Source organism: Rhinoraja longicauda, chromosome 23 (assembly GCF_053455715.1).
Source record: "Rhinoraja longicauda isolate Sanriku21f chromosome 23, sRhiLon1.1, whole genome shotgun sequence".
Taxonomy (NCBI): Eukaryota; Metazoa; Chordata; class Chondrichthyes; order Rajiformes; family Arhynchobatidae; genus Rhinoraja; species Rhinoraja longicauda.
In genome coordinates, this window is record NC_135975.1 from 32,576,710 (window position 1) to 32,594,570 (window position 17,861).

The window sequence follows — 17,861 nt, forward strand, 5'->3', positions numbered from 1 at the left end:
CTGAAAGAGACAGCATGGAAACGGACCTTTCGGCCCACCGAGTCCACTCTACCTGGTTCTGTTATCCCATTTTCTCAAACACTCCTGACCCTCTTGGGGAGATTTGCGGAGGTAATTTAACCTACAAACACGCACGTGTCTTCGGGATGTGAGAGGAAACCGGAGCACCCAGAGGAAGCCCACGTGGTCGCGGGGAGAACGTGTAAAATCTTAAAAGAATGAGAGGAAGTTTCTAATTTATGGCAGCACAGTGGTAGAGTTGCTGCCTTGCAGCGCCGGAGACCCGAATTCAATCCTGACTACAGGTGCTGTCCGTACGGAGTTTGCACGTTCTCCCCGTGACCGTGTGGGCTTTCTCCCGGTGCTCCGGTTTCTTCCCACATTCCAAAGACGTGCAGGTTTGTAGGCTCATTGGCTTCTGTAGATTGTCCCTGGTGTGTGGGATGGAACTAATGTCTAGCAGATCGCTGGTTGCTGTGGATTCGGTGGGCTGTAGGGCCTGGTTTCCACCCTTTATTTCTAAAATTAAAACTAAAAGGTGCTGTAGAAACCTAGAAAATGTTTAACAGGACGTGATGGAATTAGATTTTTTTTTTGATTTAGAGATACAGTGCGAAATCAGGCCCTTCGGCCCACCGAGTCCGCGCCGCCCAGTGATCCCCGCACATTAACACTATCCTACACACACTAGGGACAATTTTTACATTTTACCCAGTCAATTAACCTACAAACCTGTACGTCTTTGGAGTGTGGGAGGAAACCGAAGATCTCGGAGAAAACCCACACAGGTCACGGGGAGAACGTACAAACTCCGTGCAGACGGCGCCCGTAGTCAGGATCGAACCTGAGTCTCAGGCGCTGCATTCGCTGTAAGGCAGCAACTCTACTTTCTCTGGATAATGGAGGGATGTCATTTAAGACTGAGATGAGAATTTGTTCCCCCCAGAGAGAGGTCAGGCTGTGAGATTTTCTGCAACAAGAACCACTTGAAGCCAAATCATTAGATGTATTCAAGAGCAAATTGGATATTTTTCTTGGGACAAGAGAGATCAAGGGACTTGGTAGGTTGGGAGGGAAGCCAGAGAGGTTTCTGTGTTTAGGTGGACACAAAATGCTGGAGTAACTCAGCGGCACAGGCAGCATCTCTGGAGAAATGGGTAACGTTTCTGATCAAGACCCTTCTTCAGGTGACGTTTCGGATCGAGTCCTTCAGCCTGAAGAAGAGTCTCGTCCCAAAAACGTCACCCATTCCTTTTCTCCAGAGATGCTGCCTGTCCCGCTGAGTTACTCCAGCATTTTGTGTCTTATCTTTGGTGTAAACCAGCATCTGCAGTTCCTTCCTACACATTCTGCATTTAGGTAGTCAGTCATGATCACATTGAGTGGCAGAGCTGAGTTTAGTTTGGAGATACAGCGTGGAAGCGGGCCCTTCGGCCCATCGAGTCCACGCCGACCCGTTGACACCAGTTCTATGTTATCCCACTTTCTCATCCACTCCCTACGCACTGGGGCCAATTTACAGAGGGCCGATTAACCTACAAACCGCCACGTCTTTGGGATGTGGGTGGAGACCGGAGCACCCGGAGAAAACCCACGCAGTCACGGAGAACGTGCAAACTCCCACGCACAGACAGTACCTGGAGTCAAGGATGGACCCCAGATCTCTGGCGCTGTGAGGCAAGGGCTCTACCCGCTGTGAGGCAGCAGCTCTACCCGCTGCGCCACTGTGCCGCCCTATTCCGACCCCTTGTTTATTGTGTTTCTATGCGATTGAACTGACGGAAGGGGGCATTTTTTAAGCACCTGTGATTTGCTTGGCAGATGCCTTAATGTTGGAACACTTCTACCCATTCCGGCAAATCCCGAGTCTTTCAGTGACTGCCTCCAGCTTTCGTGTCGTCTCCAGTGAAGAACAGCGAAAGCAAATGACTTCGGCGACTGATGAGGTGTTCAACAGCGATTCGAGGTAACCAACCTGTCACTTTCCAGCTGTATGAGTGAGAATGTCTGATCACATTGAGGCCCAGTGCTTCAGATTATCAGTGCTCCACACGGGTGCATCGTTCTATTTGCCGATTGGGTCCGAACCAGTTTTGAATGGTCAGTTACATTTATCCCCAGTGTTGCTCATCAGTGAAAGAATCGTCACAAGTTTAGGTTTATTATTGCCGCGGGTACCGAGGTACAGTGAAAAGCTTTTCAGAGCTAGACGGTGGTGCAGCGGTAGAGTTGCTGCCCTACAGCGCCGGAGACCCGGGTTCGATCCTGACTACGGGTGCTGTCTGTACAGAGTTTGCACGTTCTCCCCGTGACCTGCGTGGGTCTTCCCAGGGTGCTCCGGTTTCCTCCCACACTACAAAGACGTACAGGTTTGTAGGTTAATTGGCTTAGGGGAATCGAGAGCACAGGTGTAAAATTTATCCTTTTAAGGTTTAAGGTGAGAAGGGAAAGATTTAGTTACAGAGTGATAAAGTGTGGAAACAGGCCCTTCGGCCCAACTTGCTCTCACTAACATGTCCCATCTGCACTAGTCCCACCTGCCTGCATTTGGCCCATGTCCCTCTAAACCTGTCCTATCCATGTAACTGTCTAAATGTTTCTTAAACGTTGCGATAGTCCCTGCCTCAACTACCTCCTCCGGCAGCTCGTTCCATACACCACCACCCTCTGTGTGGGGAAAAAATGGTACCTCTCACGATCCTATTAAATCTTCCCCTTCCACCTTAAACCTATGTTCTCCGGTTCTAGATTTCTTTGATCTGGGCAAGAGGCTCTGTGCATCTACCCAATCTATTCCTCTCATGATTTTGTACACCTATGGGAGTTATCTACAGGCCCCCAAACAGTAGCCTGGATATAGGGTGCAAGTTGCTTCAGGAGTTAAAATTGGCATGTAACAAAGGTAATGCTACGGTGGTTATGGGAAATTTCAACATGCAGGTAGACTGGGACAATCTGTTTGGTAATGGACCCCAAGAAAGAGAGTTTGTAGAGTGCCTCCGAGATGGATTCGTAGAGCAGCTATTACTGGAGCCTACAAGGGAGAAGGCAATTCTGGGTTTAGTGTTGTGTAATGAACTGGATTTGATAAGGGAACTCAAGGTAAAGGAACCATCAGGAAGTAGTTTTAATCTGCAATTTGAGAGGGAGAAGGGAAAATCAGAAGTGTCAGTATTGCAGTTGAACAAAGGGGACTATGGAGGCATGAGGGAAGAGCTGGCCAAAGTTGACTGGAAAGGGTCCCTAGCAGGGACGACAGTGGAATAGCAATGGCAGGAATTTCTGGGAAGAATCCAGAAGATGCTGGATCATTTCATTCCAAAGAGGAAGAAAGATTCTAAGGGGAGCAAGAGGCAACCGTGGTTGACGAGGGAAGTTTTAGTATAAAACTAAAAGAGAAGATGTATAACATAGCAAAGATGAGCGGGAAGCCAGAGGATTTATGAAACTTTTAAAGAACAACAGAAGATAACTAAAAAGGCAATACGGGGAGAAAAGATGACGTACAAAGGTAAGCTAGCCAAGAATATAAAGGAGGATAGTAAAAGCTGCTTTAGGTATGTGAAGAGGAAAAGATTAGTTAAGACAAATGTGTGTCCTTTGAAGACAGAAACAGGTGAATTTACTGTGGGGAACAAGGAAATGGCAGACAAGTTGAACGGGTAATTTGGTTTTGTCTTCACTAAGGAAGACACAAACAATCTTCCAGAAGCACTAGGTGACAGAGGATCTAGGGTGACGGAGGAACTGAAGGAAATTCACATTAGTCAGGAAATGGTGTTGGGTAGACTGATGGGACTGAAGGCTGATAAATCCCCAGGGCCTGATGGTCTGCATCCCAGGGTACTTAAGGAGGTGGCGCTAGAAATTGTGGACGCATTGGTGATCATTTTCCAATGTTCTATAGATTCAGGATCAATTCCTGTGGATTGGAGGATAGCTAATATTATCCCACTTTTTAAAGGAGGAATTATAGACCAGTTAGCCTGACATCGGTGGCGGGGAAGATGCTGGAGTCAATTATTAAAGATGTAATAGCGGAGCATTTGGATAGCAGTAACAGGATCGTTCCAAGTCAGCATGGATTTATGAAGGGGAAATCTTGTTTGACTAATCTTCTGGAATTTTTTGAGGATGTAACAGGTAAAATGTGTAAGGGAGAGAGTCAGTGGATGTAGTGTACCTAGACTTTCAGAAAGCCCTTGATAAGGTCCCGCACGGGAGATTATTGGGCAAAATTACACATGATATTGGGGGTAGGGTATTGACATGGATAGAAAATTGGTTGGCAGGCAGGAAACACAGAGTAGGAATTAACAGGTCCCTTTCAGAATGGCAGGCAGTGACTAGTGGGGTGCCGCAAGGCTCGGTGCTGGGACCGCAGCTATTTACAATATATATTAATGATTTAGATGAAGGAATTAAAAGTAACATTGGCAAATTTGCAGATGACACGAAGCTGGGTGGCAGTGTGAACAGTGAAGAGGATGCTGTGAGGATGCAGGGTGACTTGGATAGGTTGGGTGAGTGGGCAGATGCAGTGTAATGTGGCTAAATGTGAGGTCATCCACTTTGGTGGCAAGAACAGGAAGGCAGGTTATTATTTGAATGGTGTCAGATTAGGAAAAGGGGAAGTGTAACGAGACCTGGGTGTGCCTGTACATCAGTCACTGAAAGTAAGCGTGCAGGTGCAGCAGGCAGTGAAGAAAGCTAATGGAATGTTGGCCTTCATCATGAGAGGATTTGAGTTCGGGAGCAAAGAGGTCCTTCTACAGTTGTACAATGCTCTGGTGAGACCACATCTGGAGTATTGTGTGCAGTTTTGGTCTCCTAATTTGAGGAAGGACATTCTTGCTATTGAGGGAGTGCAGCATAGGTTCACGAGGTTAATTCCTGGGATGGCGGGATTGTCATATGATGAAAGAATGGAGCGACTGGGCTTGTATTCACTGGAATTTAGAAGGATGAGAGGGGATCTTATAGAAGCATATAAAATTATTAAGGGATTGGACAAGGTAGATGCAGGAAACATGTTCCCAATGTTGGGGGAGTCCAGAACCAGGGGCCACAGTTTATGAATAAGGGGTAGGCCATTTAGGACTGAGGTGAGGAAAACCTTTTCAGCCAGAGAGTTGTGAATTTGTGGAATTCTCTGCCTCAGAAGGCAGTGGAGGCCGATTGACTGGATGCTTTCAAAAGAGAGTTAGATAGAGCTCTGAGGGCGAGTGGAATCAAGGGGTATGGTGAGAAGGCAGGAGCGGGATACTGATTCTGGATGATCAGCCATGATCACATTGAATGGTGGTGCTGCCTCGAAGGGCCGAATGGCCTACTCCTGCACCTATTTTCTATGTTTCTATCAACCCTCATCCTCCTGCGCTCCAAGGAATCCTAGCCCGCTCAACCTCTCCCTGTAGCTCAGGTCCTCGAGTCCTGGCAACAAGACAGAGGTTAGATGGTAACTTTACAGAAGGCACATAGGCGGTGGAAAGGTGTTATTCACGCTGGAGGTCTCTGTCGATGGTTCAGTGGTCCTTTAATGTCACGTGTACCGAGCGAGGTACAGTGAAATTTGATTTGCCATACAGTCATACCAAAAAGGCAACAAGATACAAAACGACATAAAGATTAATCTTAAACAGCCACCACAGTGGCGTGTGAGAATCCCCAGGGCACACAGCATCAGCGGGGACCCACAGCCATCAGTTCAATGTCCGGACCACACACATACACACATGCCCCTTCACCGTGATGTGACCAGAGTTGTACCGACCGCTGTCACTCCCTCTGCAGTCCCCGTCCGCCCGAACTGTCAGAAAGCCGTCCAAACTCCGGGATGTCCTCATGGCGCGATGTCCTCGCCAAACACCGAGATCACCGCACTCACGGTGCTCCCTCCGAGGCCCCGCCAGCACAGGCAGCACGGCCATCTTGTTTTTGGGTGACCTCACATTTCCCACTGTGGCGGAAGGCCCATGACTTGTACCTTTGTCATCTTTTTCCTGCAGTGGTGTTCTGCAGCGATCTGTAAAGGAATCTCTAGCTTGTGATAATTCAGTGTGAAAATATCACAAACAAGGGTCCACGCGTGGCATGCATCCCTGTGTAACATCACTGTGCACAGCCCTCCAGCCAGAATAACACTCTCCCACCTCTACCTTCTGTCTTCCAAGGGTAACCCAATTCTGAATCCATTTTACCTTCGCCACTGACCCCATGCATCTTGATCATCGAGACTAGCCCACATTGAGGAACTGCCAAATGCCTTAAAGTCCACAGAGACACCATCCACTGTGGTGCAGCGGTAGAGTTGCTGCCCTACAGCGCCAGAGACCCGGGTTCGATCCCAACTAAGAGCGCTGTCTGTACGGAGTTTGTACGTTCTCCCCGTGACTGCGTGGGTTTTTTGCCCGGGTGCTCCGGTTTCCTCCCACACTCCAAAGACACGTAGGTTTGTAGGCCAAGTGGCTTGGTAAAATTGTATATTGTCCCTAGTGTGTGTAGGACAGTGTTAGTGTGTGGGGATCGCTGGTCGGCGCGGACTCGGTGGGCCGAATGGCCACATGGGTTTTTTTCCGGGTGCTCCAGTTTCCTCCCACACTCCAAAGACGTACAGATGTGTAGATTTTTGGTAAAAGAGGTTATAAATTGTGTGTAGGATAGTGTGCAGGGATCGCTGGTCAATAGACAATAAGTGCAGGAGGAGGCCATTCGGCCCTTCGAGCCAGCACCGCCATTCAATGTGATCATGGCTGATCATTCTCAGGCACAGACCCGGTGGGCCGAAGGGCCTGTTTCCCCGCTGTATCTTTAAAGTCTATTAGTCACTGCCCTGCCCGCATCAGTCACCTTCATCATATATCCTCCATGCTGCCAAAAGCCTTCTGCATGAATATTGCATCAGTCCACAGAGAGAGAGAGTGCATTTAAAACCTAGCTTTAAACTTGGTATAATTTAACCAGGCAGCAAATTTGCAATGCAAACTATGCTGAAGGTATGAATTTTGATTTGTTTTGTTTTGCTTCTGCCGTGTTTTGAATTTCCATTTTTATTTTATTAATTGGCTCCTGCTGAACAATGAAGCCTGTTGAAATACAGAGAGCTGCCGCTGCTGGCCCAGTACAGTCACATCAGGCGTTCTGATTGTGAACTGCAAAATGCAAATAATCAGCCTTATAATCTTCCAGCAGGTGCAGGTTAAACTCAGATGGCATCCACACCAATGCACAGTTTGGTGCTTCGGGGCTGAGCGGAGAGCTGGAGACGGAGGTTAGTGGTGCTCCCTTTGTGTTGTGACGATGGTTGTTTTTAAGGGCACGGTGGCGCGGCGGTAGAGTTGCTGCCTCACAGCGCCAGAGACCCGGGTTCGATCCTGACTACGGGTGCTGTCTGCACGGAGTTTGCACGTTCTCCCCGTGACCTGCGTGGGTTTTCTCCGGGTGCTCCGGTTTCCTCCCACACTCCAAAGACACGTAGGTTTGTAGGCTAAGCGGCTTGGTAAAATTGTATATTGCCCCTAGTGTGTGTAGGATAGTGTTAGTGTACGGGGATCGCTGGTCGGCGCGGACTCGGCGGGCCGAATGGCCAGTTTCCGAGCCGTATCTCTAAAGTAAATTAAAACTAAACTAAGCACGCTTACTGCAGAGTCAAACGCGAAACAATATTGTTTCGGACGAAACTGCAGATGCTGGTTTACACTGATAAAAGGCACAAAAAACTGGAGTAATTCAGCGGGTCAGGCAGCAGGAATAGGTAGCGTTCCAGGTCACACCTTTTTTTGTTGCAAAACAACAGTGTTGTCCCGTTAGAAGTCTTGGTAATCTCTACTGGTATCCGACTGATAAGATGTTGCGTAATGCAGGAAAGCTGCAGTGACCTATCCACCGACCATGACTGCTGCTATTCCTTGTGTCAGCATCTATTTACTAAAACTCTCGTTTGTTTGTTTGTTCCTGAACTACAGCTAAAACGGTACACGATAGCGCGACAATTTTAGGCCCACCTTACTCACCGTCGTCCCTTTGGTGCTAATGGAAGAAGTTTCATTGAAATCGGTGTTATATTTTTAATGTTATTCATACTTTAAAGTTTAAATCTATCTCCTAGGGAGGGAGGGCGGGAGGAAGGGGGGGGGGGGTGAGGAGGAAGGATAAGGGGGTTGAGGGTGAGGGAGTGGGAGGGAGGGAGGGGAGGGGTGGGAGGGAGGGGGGACGGGGGAGAGAGATGGGGAGGGGGAAGAGGGGACGGGGAGAGGAGAGGAGAGGGTGCTGCACCAATGCAGGAGAGGTTTGGGACCAACGGGTCCACTTGGTCTAGTAACTTTATGTGTGGCCCGTAACCTCTTAGCTAAGATTGTGGGCAAAACTACAGAAGCAAGCCGAGGAGAGAGAAATGGGCAGTAGAGATAGAAATCTTTGCATGTGTTCCACAAAAGCAGAAGTAATGCATTTGGAAATATCTTTTTGTCTTTTTTGAAAGGTCAGAATTTTTATGACTCCAGAACCAAGGGCCACAGTTTGAGAATAAGGGGGTAGGCCATTTAGAACGGAGATGAGGAAAAACTTTTTCAGTCAGAGAGTTGTAAATCTGTGGAATTCTCTGCCTCAGAAGGCAGTGGAGGCCAATTCTCTGAATGCATTCAAGAGGGAGCTGGATAGAGCTCTTAAGGATAGCGGAGTCAGGGGGGTACGGGGAGAAGGCAGGAAGGGGGTACTGATTGAAAACGATCAGCCATGATCACATTGAATGGTGGTGCTGGCTCGAAGGGCCGAATGGCCTCCTCCTGCACCTATTGTCTATTGTCTAAGATGTTTATCTGCTTAAAAGAGCAGGAACAGGCCCTTCGGCCCACCATGTCTGTGCTGACCAGGATGCCAATCCAGTTAATCCCACCTACCTCCACACGCTCTGTATCTCTCTCTTCCCTGCCCAATCCATGTGCCCCTCACTGTTCCATCTTTGTTTCACACTCCATCTTTGTTTGTTTATTGCCGTCACGTGTACTGAGGTACAGTGCAAAGCTTTCATTTGCGTGCTCTCCGGTAAAGAGAAGGGGTGGTGCAGAGGTAGAGTTGTTGCCTCGCAGCGCCGGAGACCCAGGTTCCATCCTGACTACGGGTGCTCGATGCACAGTTTGTACGTTCTCCCCGTGACCTGCGTGGGTTTTCTCCGGGTGCTCCGGTTTCCTCCCACACTTCAAAGACGTGCGGGTTTGTAGGTTAATTGTGCAAAGATATAGTATTGAAGTCCGATAAATGTAAGGTCAGAGGTCTCCAATGAGGAAGATGGGAGGTCAGGACCACACTCTCGCTGATGTGAGCCAGCGGTTGCCTGATAACAGCTGGGACTAAGCTGTTCCTGAATCTGGAGGTGTGCGTTTTAAAACCTCTCCCCTCTCCCATCGTGCAGGGGATACAGAGGAGTATCTGTTCCTCTTCACACACCAACCATCACCAGCAACAAGCAATGTTGTGATGTGCAAAGTCCCCTCGCTGCTGGGCTTTTAGTTTTGTTTATTGTCACGTCTAACGAGGTACAGCGAGGAGCTTTTTGTTGTTGTGTACTATGCGCAGCAGAAAGACTGTACCTGATTAGGGGCAGCCGACCACAGTGTACAGATGCAGGAGAAAGGGAATAACGTTCAGTGCAAGGTAAAGCCCAATTAAAGATAGTCCGATGGTCTCCAACCAGGTGGATGGTAGATCAGGATGTGGGAGGTCAGGGGCTTTGCTGACCACCTGCTAGTGTCACTGACCACCACACCTGTGGGAACTGTGTCCAGGTGCAGCTCCTCAAGGGCTGAGTTAGGGAAGTGGAGCAGCAGTCCATCCGGGAAGACGAAAGCTTCCTGGACAGGACCTGCAGTCAGGTCGGCACTCCAAGAGCGCAGGAGGTACGGCGGGTAGAGACGGAAGCGAGTGCAGGTGAGCTTGGTGGAAGTGCCTCTTGCAAACAGGTACGCCCTCTTGGGAGCTGTCAGGGCAGACCACGCTTCCAGTCTGAGCGACAGACAGGTCTGTGACTCGAATCCTGGCGCTGAGACTCGACCGGCGAGACCGACGTCGGGCAGAGCCACAGTGGTGGGTGACTCCATCGACCGGCGAGACCGACGTCGGGCAGAGCCACAGTGGCAGGTGACTCCATCGACCGGTGAGACCGACGTCGGGCAGAGCCACGGTGGCAGGTGACTCCATCGACCGGTGAGACCGACGTCGGGCAGAGCCACGGTGGCGGGTGACTCCATTGTCCGAGGTGCGGGCAGGAGATTCTCTGGAGGCGGGCGAGACTCGAGGATGGTGTGTCGCCTCCCTGGTGCCAGGGTCCAAGACGTCTCAGACCGACGTCGGAACATCCTCGAGAGGGAAGGGGAGCAGTTGTGCACGTGGGCACGAACGACGTGGGTAAGAGGAAGGAGATTCTGCAACGCGAGTGTAGAGAACTAGGCAGGAGGCTGAAATGCAGCACTTCTAGGGTGGTTGTCTCTGGGTTGCTGCCAGTACCTCGTGCTAGTGAGGGCAGGAACAGGGAGAGAGTGGATGTGAATGTGTGGCTTTGGAGTTGGTGCAGGGGGCAGGGATTTAGATTTCTAGATCACTGGAATCTCTTCTGGGGCAGGGGTGACCTGTACAAAAGGGACAGGTTGCACCTTAATTGGAGTGGGACCGACATTCTGGCAGGCAGGTTTGCTAGTGCTACACGGGTGGGTTTAAACTAAACAGTGGGCGGGTGGAGTCGACGATGTGAAAAACAAACTTGAAAGCTTTGTGCCTTAATGCGAGGAGCATTTGTAATGAGGTGGATGAATTGAATGTGCAGTTAGTAGTTAAGGAATATGATATAGTTGGAATTACGGAGACATGGCTCCAAGGTGGCCAAGGCTGGGAGCTAAACATGCAGGGGTGTTCGATATTCAGGAAGGATAGACATAAAGGAAGAGGAGGTGGGGTGGCATTGCTGGTTAAAGAGATTAATGCAATAGCAAGGAGAGACATTAGCTTGGATACTGTAGAATCGGTATGGGGAGAACTGCGAAATAGCCAAGGGCAGAAAACACTTGTTGGAGTTGTATACAGACCACCAAACAGCAGGAGGGAGGTTGGGGATAGCATCAAGCAGGAAATTAGGGATGTGTGTAACAAAGGTACAGCATTATCATGGGTGACTTTAATCCACATATAGATTGGGCCAACAAAATTGGTAGCAGCACTGAGGAGGAGGATTTCATGGAATGTTTACGGGATGTTTTTTTTAAAACCAATATGTAGAGGAACCGACTAGAGGGCAGGCCATCCTAGACTGGGTATTGTGTAATGAGGAAGGATTAGTTAGCGATCTTGTTGTGCAAACCCCCTTGGGCAACAGTGACCATAATATGGTGGAATTCTGCATTAGGATGGAGAGTGACACAGTTAATTCAGAGACTAGGGTCCTGAACTTGAAGAAAGGAGACTTTGAAGGTATGAGATGGGAATTGGCTAGGATAGACTGGCAAATTATACTTAAAGCGTTGATGGTGGAGATGCAATGGCAAAGATTTTTTATTTTTTTTTTTTATTTTTTATTTATAGTATTTTCAATAGGCATACAAAAATACATGTGGATAAATATAAGGGAATACATAAGCATAAGCAATGGCAATGTATAACATAAATATCCCCAGGTTGTGTAAAACAAATTGTTATCTATACCTAGAAGATATGTCGGTATATATATGAAAAAGATAAGGATAAAAGAAAAACGAAAAGAGAGAGAAAAAGAAGAAAAAAAAAAGAGGAAAAAAAAAAAAAAAAAAAGCAAACAAAAAAAAAAAAACAAAACAAAACAACAAAAAAAAACCAGACTGTACCAGGTGGTTAACGAAAACATAGTAGTGTCGCCCGCTCCAATCCCCTCTACCTGCATAAAGCAATATCAAGAAGAACGAAAAAGGTTGGAATAAGGTCACATTACATGATATGAAAATATTGAATAAATGGCCTCCAAGTCTGCTCAAATTTGATCGAAGGTTCGTAAACAGTACTTCTAATCTTTTCCAAATTTAAACATGAAATCGTTTGAGAAAACCAATGAAATAAAGTAGGAGGATTGATTTCTTTCCAATTCAACAAAATAGATCTTCTGGCCATTAATGTAAGAAAAGCAATCATCCGACAGATGGGGGGAGATAAACAAGTAGAGTCTATCATTGGTAAACCAAAAATTGCAGTAATGGGATGGGGCTGTAGATCAGTATTCAAAACCGTAGACAAAGTACTGAAAATGTCTTTCCAGGCAAAGATTTAAAGGCCGCATGGATGAACTCCAAAAATTGTTCATCCCTGTCTGGCGAAAAAATAAAACTGGGAAGGCTGTGGCTGACGAGGGAAGTCAAGGATAGTGTTAAATCCGAGGAAGGGGCATATAGATTGGCCAGAGGAAGCAGCAAGCCGGAGGACTGGGAGAAATTTAGAATTCAACAGAGGAGGACAAAGGAGGGAAAAAGAACATGAAAGAAAGCTTGCGGGGAACACAAAAACGGACTGTAAACGTTTCTTTAGGTATGTAAAACGGAAAAGATTAGTGAAGACGAATGTAGGTCCGTTACAGTCAGAGAAAGGTGAATTTATAATGGGAAACAAGCGAAAGGCAGAACAGTTAAATGAGTACTTTGGTTCTGTCTTCACTTAGGAAGACACAAACAATCTCCCAGAAATACTAGGGGACTGAGGATCTAGTGGGAGGGAGGAACTGAAGGGAATCCACATTAGTCAGGAAATGGTGTTAGGTAAACTGTTGGAACTGAAGGCAGATAAATCCCCAGGGCCTGATGGTCTGCATCCCAGAGTACTCAAGAAGGTGGCACTAGAAATCGTGGTGATAGTCTTTTCTCTGACCTGATAGTACACAAACAAAAGCTTTTCACTGCTCCTTGGTACTCGTGGCAATAATAAGCTCAACTGCATCAATCTTTTAACTGACCCTTGCCGCCCCTGTGGCCCACATTGTGTGCTACTGTCTGTAGTGGGTCGGGGTGTTTATGGCCACAACGTCGCCCTCTGTTGCCAGGTATCAGATGTTGCATCCCACTGAACTTGTCCCCATCAGAAACGGGCCGCATTACAGCGTAAGCCTTCAGGTGTAATAAAATCCACGGCCATTAGGGGCAGCATGGTGATGGAGTTGTTGCCCCACAGCCCCAGAAGCACGGGTTCGATCCTGACCACGGGCGCTGTCTGTACAGAGTTTGTCCCTTCTCCCCGTGACCTGCGTGGGTTTTTTCCGGGTGCTCCGGTTTCCTCCCACACTCCAAAGACGTGCAGGTTTGTAGATTAATTGGCTTTGGTAAAGATTGTAAATTGTCCCTAGTGTGTGTAGGAGAGTGCTAGTGTATGGGGATCGCTGCTTGGATGGGCCAAAGGGCCTGTTTCCATGATGTATCACTAAAATCTCTAAAACTAAACTAAGCTGTTTCGAACATCATCTTCACGTGTTTTGTGATCTTGGTTTTGTTTCGCTGAGAGAGAACACAGACAACACAGAGGAACCCAAACTGCGTATCCCCTGGGTCGCCCCTTGTTTTACCTTACCAGAGACGTCCCCCTCTCCCTCACCCTCCCATCTTAAACATGTTCTCCAGCGATGCTGCCTGACTTGCTGAGTTAACCAGCATTTTGTGTTTTACATACGTTTGCACTATCAGTTGTAGCCGGCCCTACACTGCCCGGGCCTTCACTGTCCGGCCCTACCCTGTCCGGCCCTACCCTGTCCGGCCCTACCCTGTCCGGCCCTACCCTGTCCGGCCCTACCCTGTCCGGGCCGACACTGTCCGGGCCGACACTGTCCGGGCATACACTGTCCGGGCCTTCCCTGTCCGGCCCTACCCTGTCCGGCCCTACCCTGTCCGGGCCTACACTGTCCGGCCCTACACTGTCCGGGCCTTCACTGTCCGGCCCTACCCTGTCCGGCCCTACCCTGTCCGGCCCTACCCTGTCCGGGCCTACACTGTCCGGGCCTAATACGGGACAAGGGCAGCCCCGTACGGGACAAACCTATTTAGCCCAAAGTATGGGATGTCCCGGCTAATACGGGACAATTGACAACCCAAACTGCGTATCCCTTGGGTCGCCCCTTGTTTCACCTTACCAGAGACTTCCCCCTCTCCCTCACCTCCCTGCAGCTTAACATTTATTTAGACTCTACATTAGACATTAGAGATACAACGTGGAAACAAGCCCTTCGCTCCACCAAGTCTGCGATGCCAGCAATCTCCGCACATTAACTACACACACTAGGGACTATTTTACCCTTTTTTACCGAAGCCAATTAACCTACAAGCCTGTACGTCTTTGGAGTGTGGGAGGAAACCGGAGCACCTGGGGAAAACCCACGCAGTCACGGGGAGAACGTGCACACTCCGAACTGACAGCACCCATCTAGTCAGGATCAAACTCCAGTTTTATTTTCATTACAGTTGGGTTTTTTTTTAAATGTATTGAACTTTTTAAATGTTATCTACCAGTACTGTGTTTACAGCATTGTATTGCTGCAAGTGAGAATTTAATTGTTCTTTTACGGAACATATATGACAATTAAATACTCTCGACTCTTTACAGCTTAATGAAGGTCTTTGACCTGATACATTAACTCTCCCCACAAATTGATTGAAAGCAACAGCTTGGTAACAGCCCTTCTGCCCACTGAGTCTAGGCTGACCATGGATCACACTCATTCTATGTTAACCCACATGAGCATCCACTCCCTGCACACTTGGGGCAATTTAATTCATCTGCCTTTGGGATGTGGGAGGAATGCAGAAGAAACCCGCACGGTCACGGGGAGATGGTGCAAACTCCACACAGACCGGGTCTCTGGTGCTGTGAGGCAGTGGCTCTGCCAGCTATGCCACTGTGGTACAGCCTGGTCTGCCTGAGTATTTCCAGCATCCTCTGCTTTTACGAACCCTATTCACAGTCCCCGCACTGTTTGTCAAGTTCCTCATTTTCTCTGGAAGGCACAAAGTGCTGGTGTAGCTCAGTGCATCAGGCAGCATTTCAGGAAAGTTTAGCTTAAGAGATACAGCGCGGAAACAGGCCCTTCTGCCCACCGAGTCCACACCGACCAGCGATCTGCACGCATGAACACTATCCTACACACACTAGGGACATTTTTACATTTTATACCAAGCCAATAAATCTACAAACCTGTACGTCTTTGGAGTGCGGGAGGAAACGGCATGGTGGCGCAGCGGTAGAGTTGCTGCCTTACAGCGAATGCAGCGCCGGAGACTCAGGTTCGATCCTGACTACGGGCGCCGTCTGTACGGAGTTTGTACGTTCTCCCCGTGACCTGCGTGGGTTTTCTCCGAGATCTCCGGTTTCCTCCCACACTCCAAAGACGTACAGGTATGTAGGTTAATTGACTGGGTGAATGTAAAAATTGTCCCTAGTGTGTGTGGGATAGTGTTAATGTGCGGGGATCGCTGGGTGGCACGCACTCAGTGGGCCGAAGGGCCTGTTTCCGCGCTGTATCTCTAAATCTAAAAACCGAAGATCTCTGAGAAAACCCACGCAGGTCACGGGGAGAAGGTACAAACTCCGTACAGACGGCGCCCGTAGTCGGGATTGAACCCGGGTCTCTGGCGCTGTGAGGCAGCAACTCTCACGCCTGGTGACATGTTTAGGTCGGGGCCCTTCTTCAGTTTATAAACCAGCACCTGCAGTTCCTTGTTCCTCATTTTCTCTGCGATGTTCACTCCCCCAAGCAGTTGTGATGCCTTCATTCACATTCTTAACCTCCGTTTCACTTTGCGGTTAATATCTTGCTTTCGTTTTAAAGCGGAGCTTTCGTAACTTCCTGCTATAACAACCATGCTGCTTCAAGCTGAGCTGCAGGATTGCCCGTTATAGTGGGAGTACAAAGTGACTCTCGTGTAGAGAAAGAACGGTCACATGCGCATAGGGTTTCAGCTGAGGGGCAGGAGGTTTAGAGAGCCTACATAGAATATACAATAGGGCGGCACGGTGGTGCAGCGGTAGAGTTGCTGCCTTACGGGTGCAGTCTGTATGGAGTTTGTACGTTCTCCCTGAGACCTGCGTGGGTTTTCTCCGGGTGCTCCGGTTTCCTCCCACACTCCAAAGACTTACAGGTTCATAGGTTAATTGGCTTCGGTAAATGTAAAAATTGTCCCTAGTGGATGTAGGATAGTGTTAGTGTGTGGGGATCGCTGGTCGGCGTGGACCCAGTGGGCCAAAGGGCCTGTTTCCAAGCTGTATCTCTAAACTAACAGGCCCTTCAGCCCACAATTTCTGTGCTGAACATCACACCTGCTTAAACTAATCCTTCATAGCCTGCACATTCATGTGCCTAATTAAAAGCCTCTGAAACGCCACTGAATGTCAAATCTTGTCTTCACCGCCACCCCTGGCCACCCATAACGCTGTGTGTTTAAAACAAAAACCTGCCCCACACATCTCCTTAAAACCTTTGATAGACAAAGTGCTGGAGTAACTCAGCGGGTCAGGCAGCATCTCTGGAGAACATGGATAGGTGACGTTTCACAGAGTGCTGGAGTAACTCAGCGGGTCAGGCAGCATCTCTGGAGAACATGGATAGGCGACGTTTCACAGAGTGCTGGAGTAACTCAGCGGGTCAGGCAGCATCTCTGGAGAACATGGATAGGTGATGCTTCGGGTCGAGACCCTTCTTCGGACTCCAATGTGCCACTGCGTTCCTCCAGCACTTTCTGTTTTGCTCAAGACTCCAGCGCCTGCATATCCTTGCGTCTCTAAACAAGCTCTTCTGCCTTCCATTTGACCATTAATGTTGTGCGTTCTTGAGCTAAAGTGATCAAACAGGAGAGAGTAATTTATTTTTGTTTCAGAGGTTAGTTGTTAGTGGTCAGTTGAGCAGTCTGAAGAAAGGTCCCAACCTGAAACGTTGCCTCTTCTCTGGAGATGCTGCACTGAGTTACTCCAGCATTTTGAGTCTAGCTTCGATGTAAACCGGCATCTGCAGTTCCTTTCTATACTCCTTGAAACCTTCCTCCTCCAACCTTATAGCAATGTCCTCTTGTCACGGAGTCGTAGAGCTGGATACAGGCCTTTCATCCCACCTTGTCCATGCCAACCAAGTTGGCATAGTGGACTAATCCCCTTTGACTGGATTCAACCCATATTCCCTTTAAACCCTTCCTGCCCATATATCTGCCCAAATACTTTTTGAAAGTCACAAGTGTATCTGTGAATCACAATTATATTGGCAAAACCCTAACCTTCATGCCTTTGGAAATGGAAACAGCCCCACGCATCTACATGAGCCACGATATAGAAGTTTAGTTTAGAGATGCAGTGCGGAAACAGGCCCTACGGCCCACCATGTCCGCGCCAAGGAGCAGTGAAATACCTGTTGTGCGCACAGTTCAGCGAGACTATCCACGTACATAAGCATAATCCCCCAGTTAGTACGGGATGAACAGAACAGCCCACTGAATCCATGTGCAAGAGTTGCCATTTTATAGTCCCACAAAGACCCGTTGCAGCCATCGCCTCTATCCGGTCATCCCGCCAACAGTCGTCTGTCTCCAGGCACGGCTCTCTTCAGCCCTTGTTCCCTGAGGAGGGGGTCACCTCACGTGGCCGACATTCAGGGAGTGGAAGCTCAGACCCTCTGGTTCTTCTGACGGGCCCCTTTGTCCAGCGTCCTCCACCCTCCTCTCCGGGGGTCCCCGGTTGTGCGTGCGGGCGGGGCCGGGAATGGTGTTGGGATGAGGCCGCGGTCTGCCGCGGGGGTCCGCTTGGAGTGTTGGACTTGTTGTAATGTGTTTTTGTCCAGGCATCTGCTGATGAGAGAGTCCACCGCAACAAACTGCTTCCAACCGGGTAAG

At 48.8% G+C, this 17,861-nt stretch overlaps 1 protein-coding gene across 2 annotated transcripts in view; it reads left to right on the plus strand.

Annotated features, from left to right (window-relative positions):
* The window catches only part of LOC144604999 (inositol 1,4,5-triphosphate receptor associated 2-like), a 104,019-nt gene that overhangs the window by 50,645 nt on the left and 35,513 nt on the right, over positions 1-17,861 (plus strand). For both annotated transcript variants that reach the window (XM_078420010.1, XM_078420011.1), the window contains exons 5-7: positions 1,822-1,966; positions 7,189-7,270; positions 17,810-17,856. In XM_078420010.1, the coding sequence (XP_078276136.1) occupies positions 1,830-1,966; positions 7,189-7,270; positions 17,810-17,856 (266 nt within the window). In that variant the 5' untranslated portion in view covers positions 1,822-1,829. The remainder of the gene's footprint in view (positions 1-1,821; positions 1,967-7,188; positions 7,271-17,809; positions 17,857-17,861) is intronic.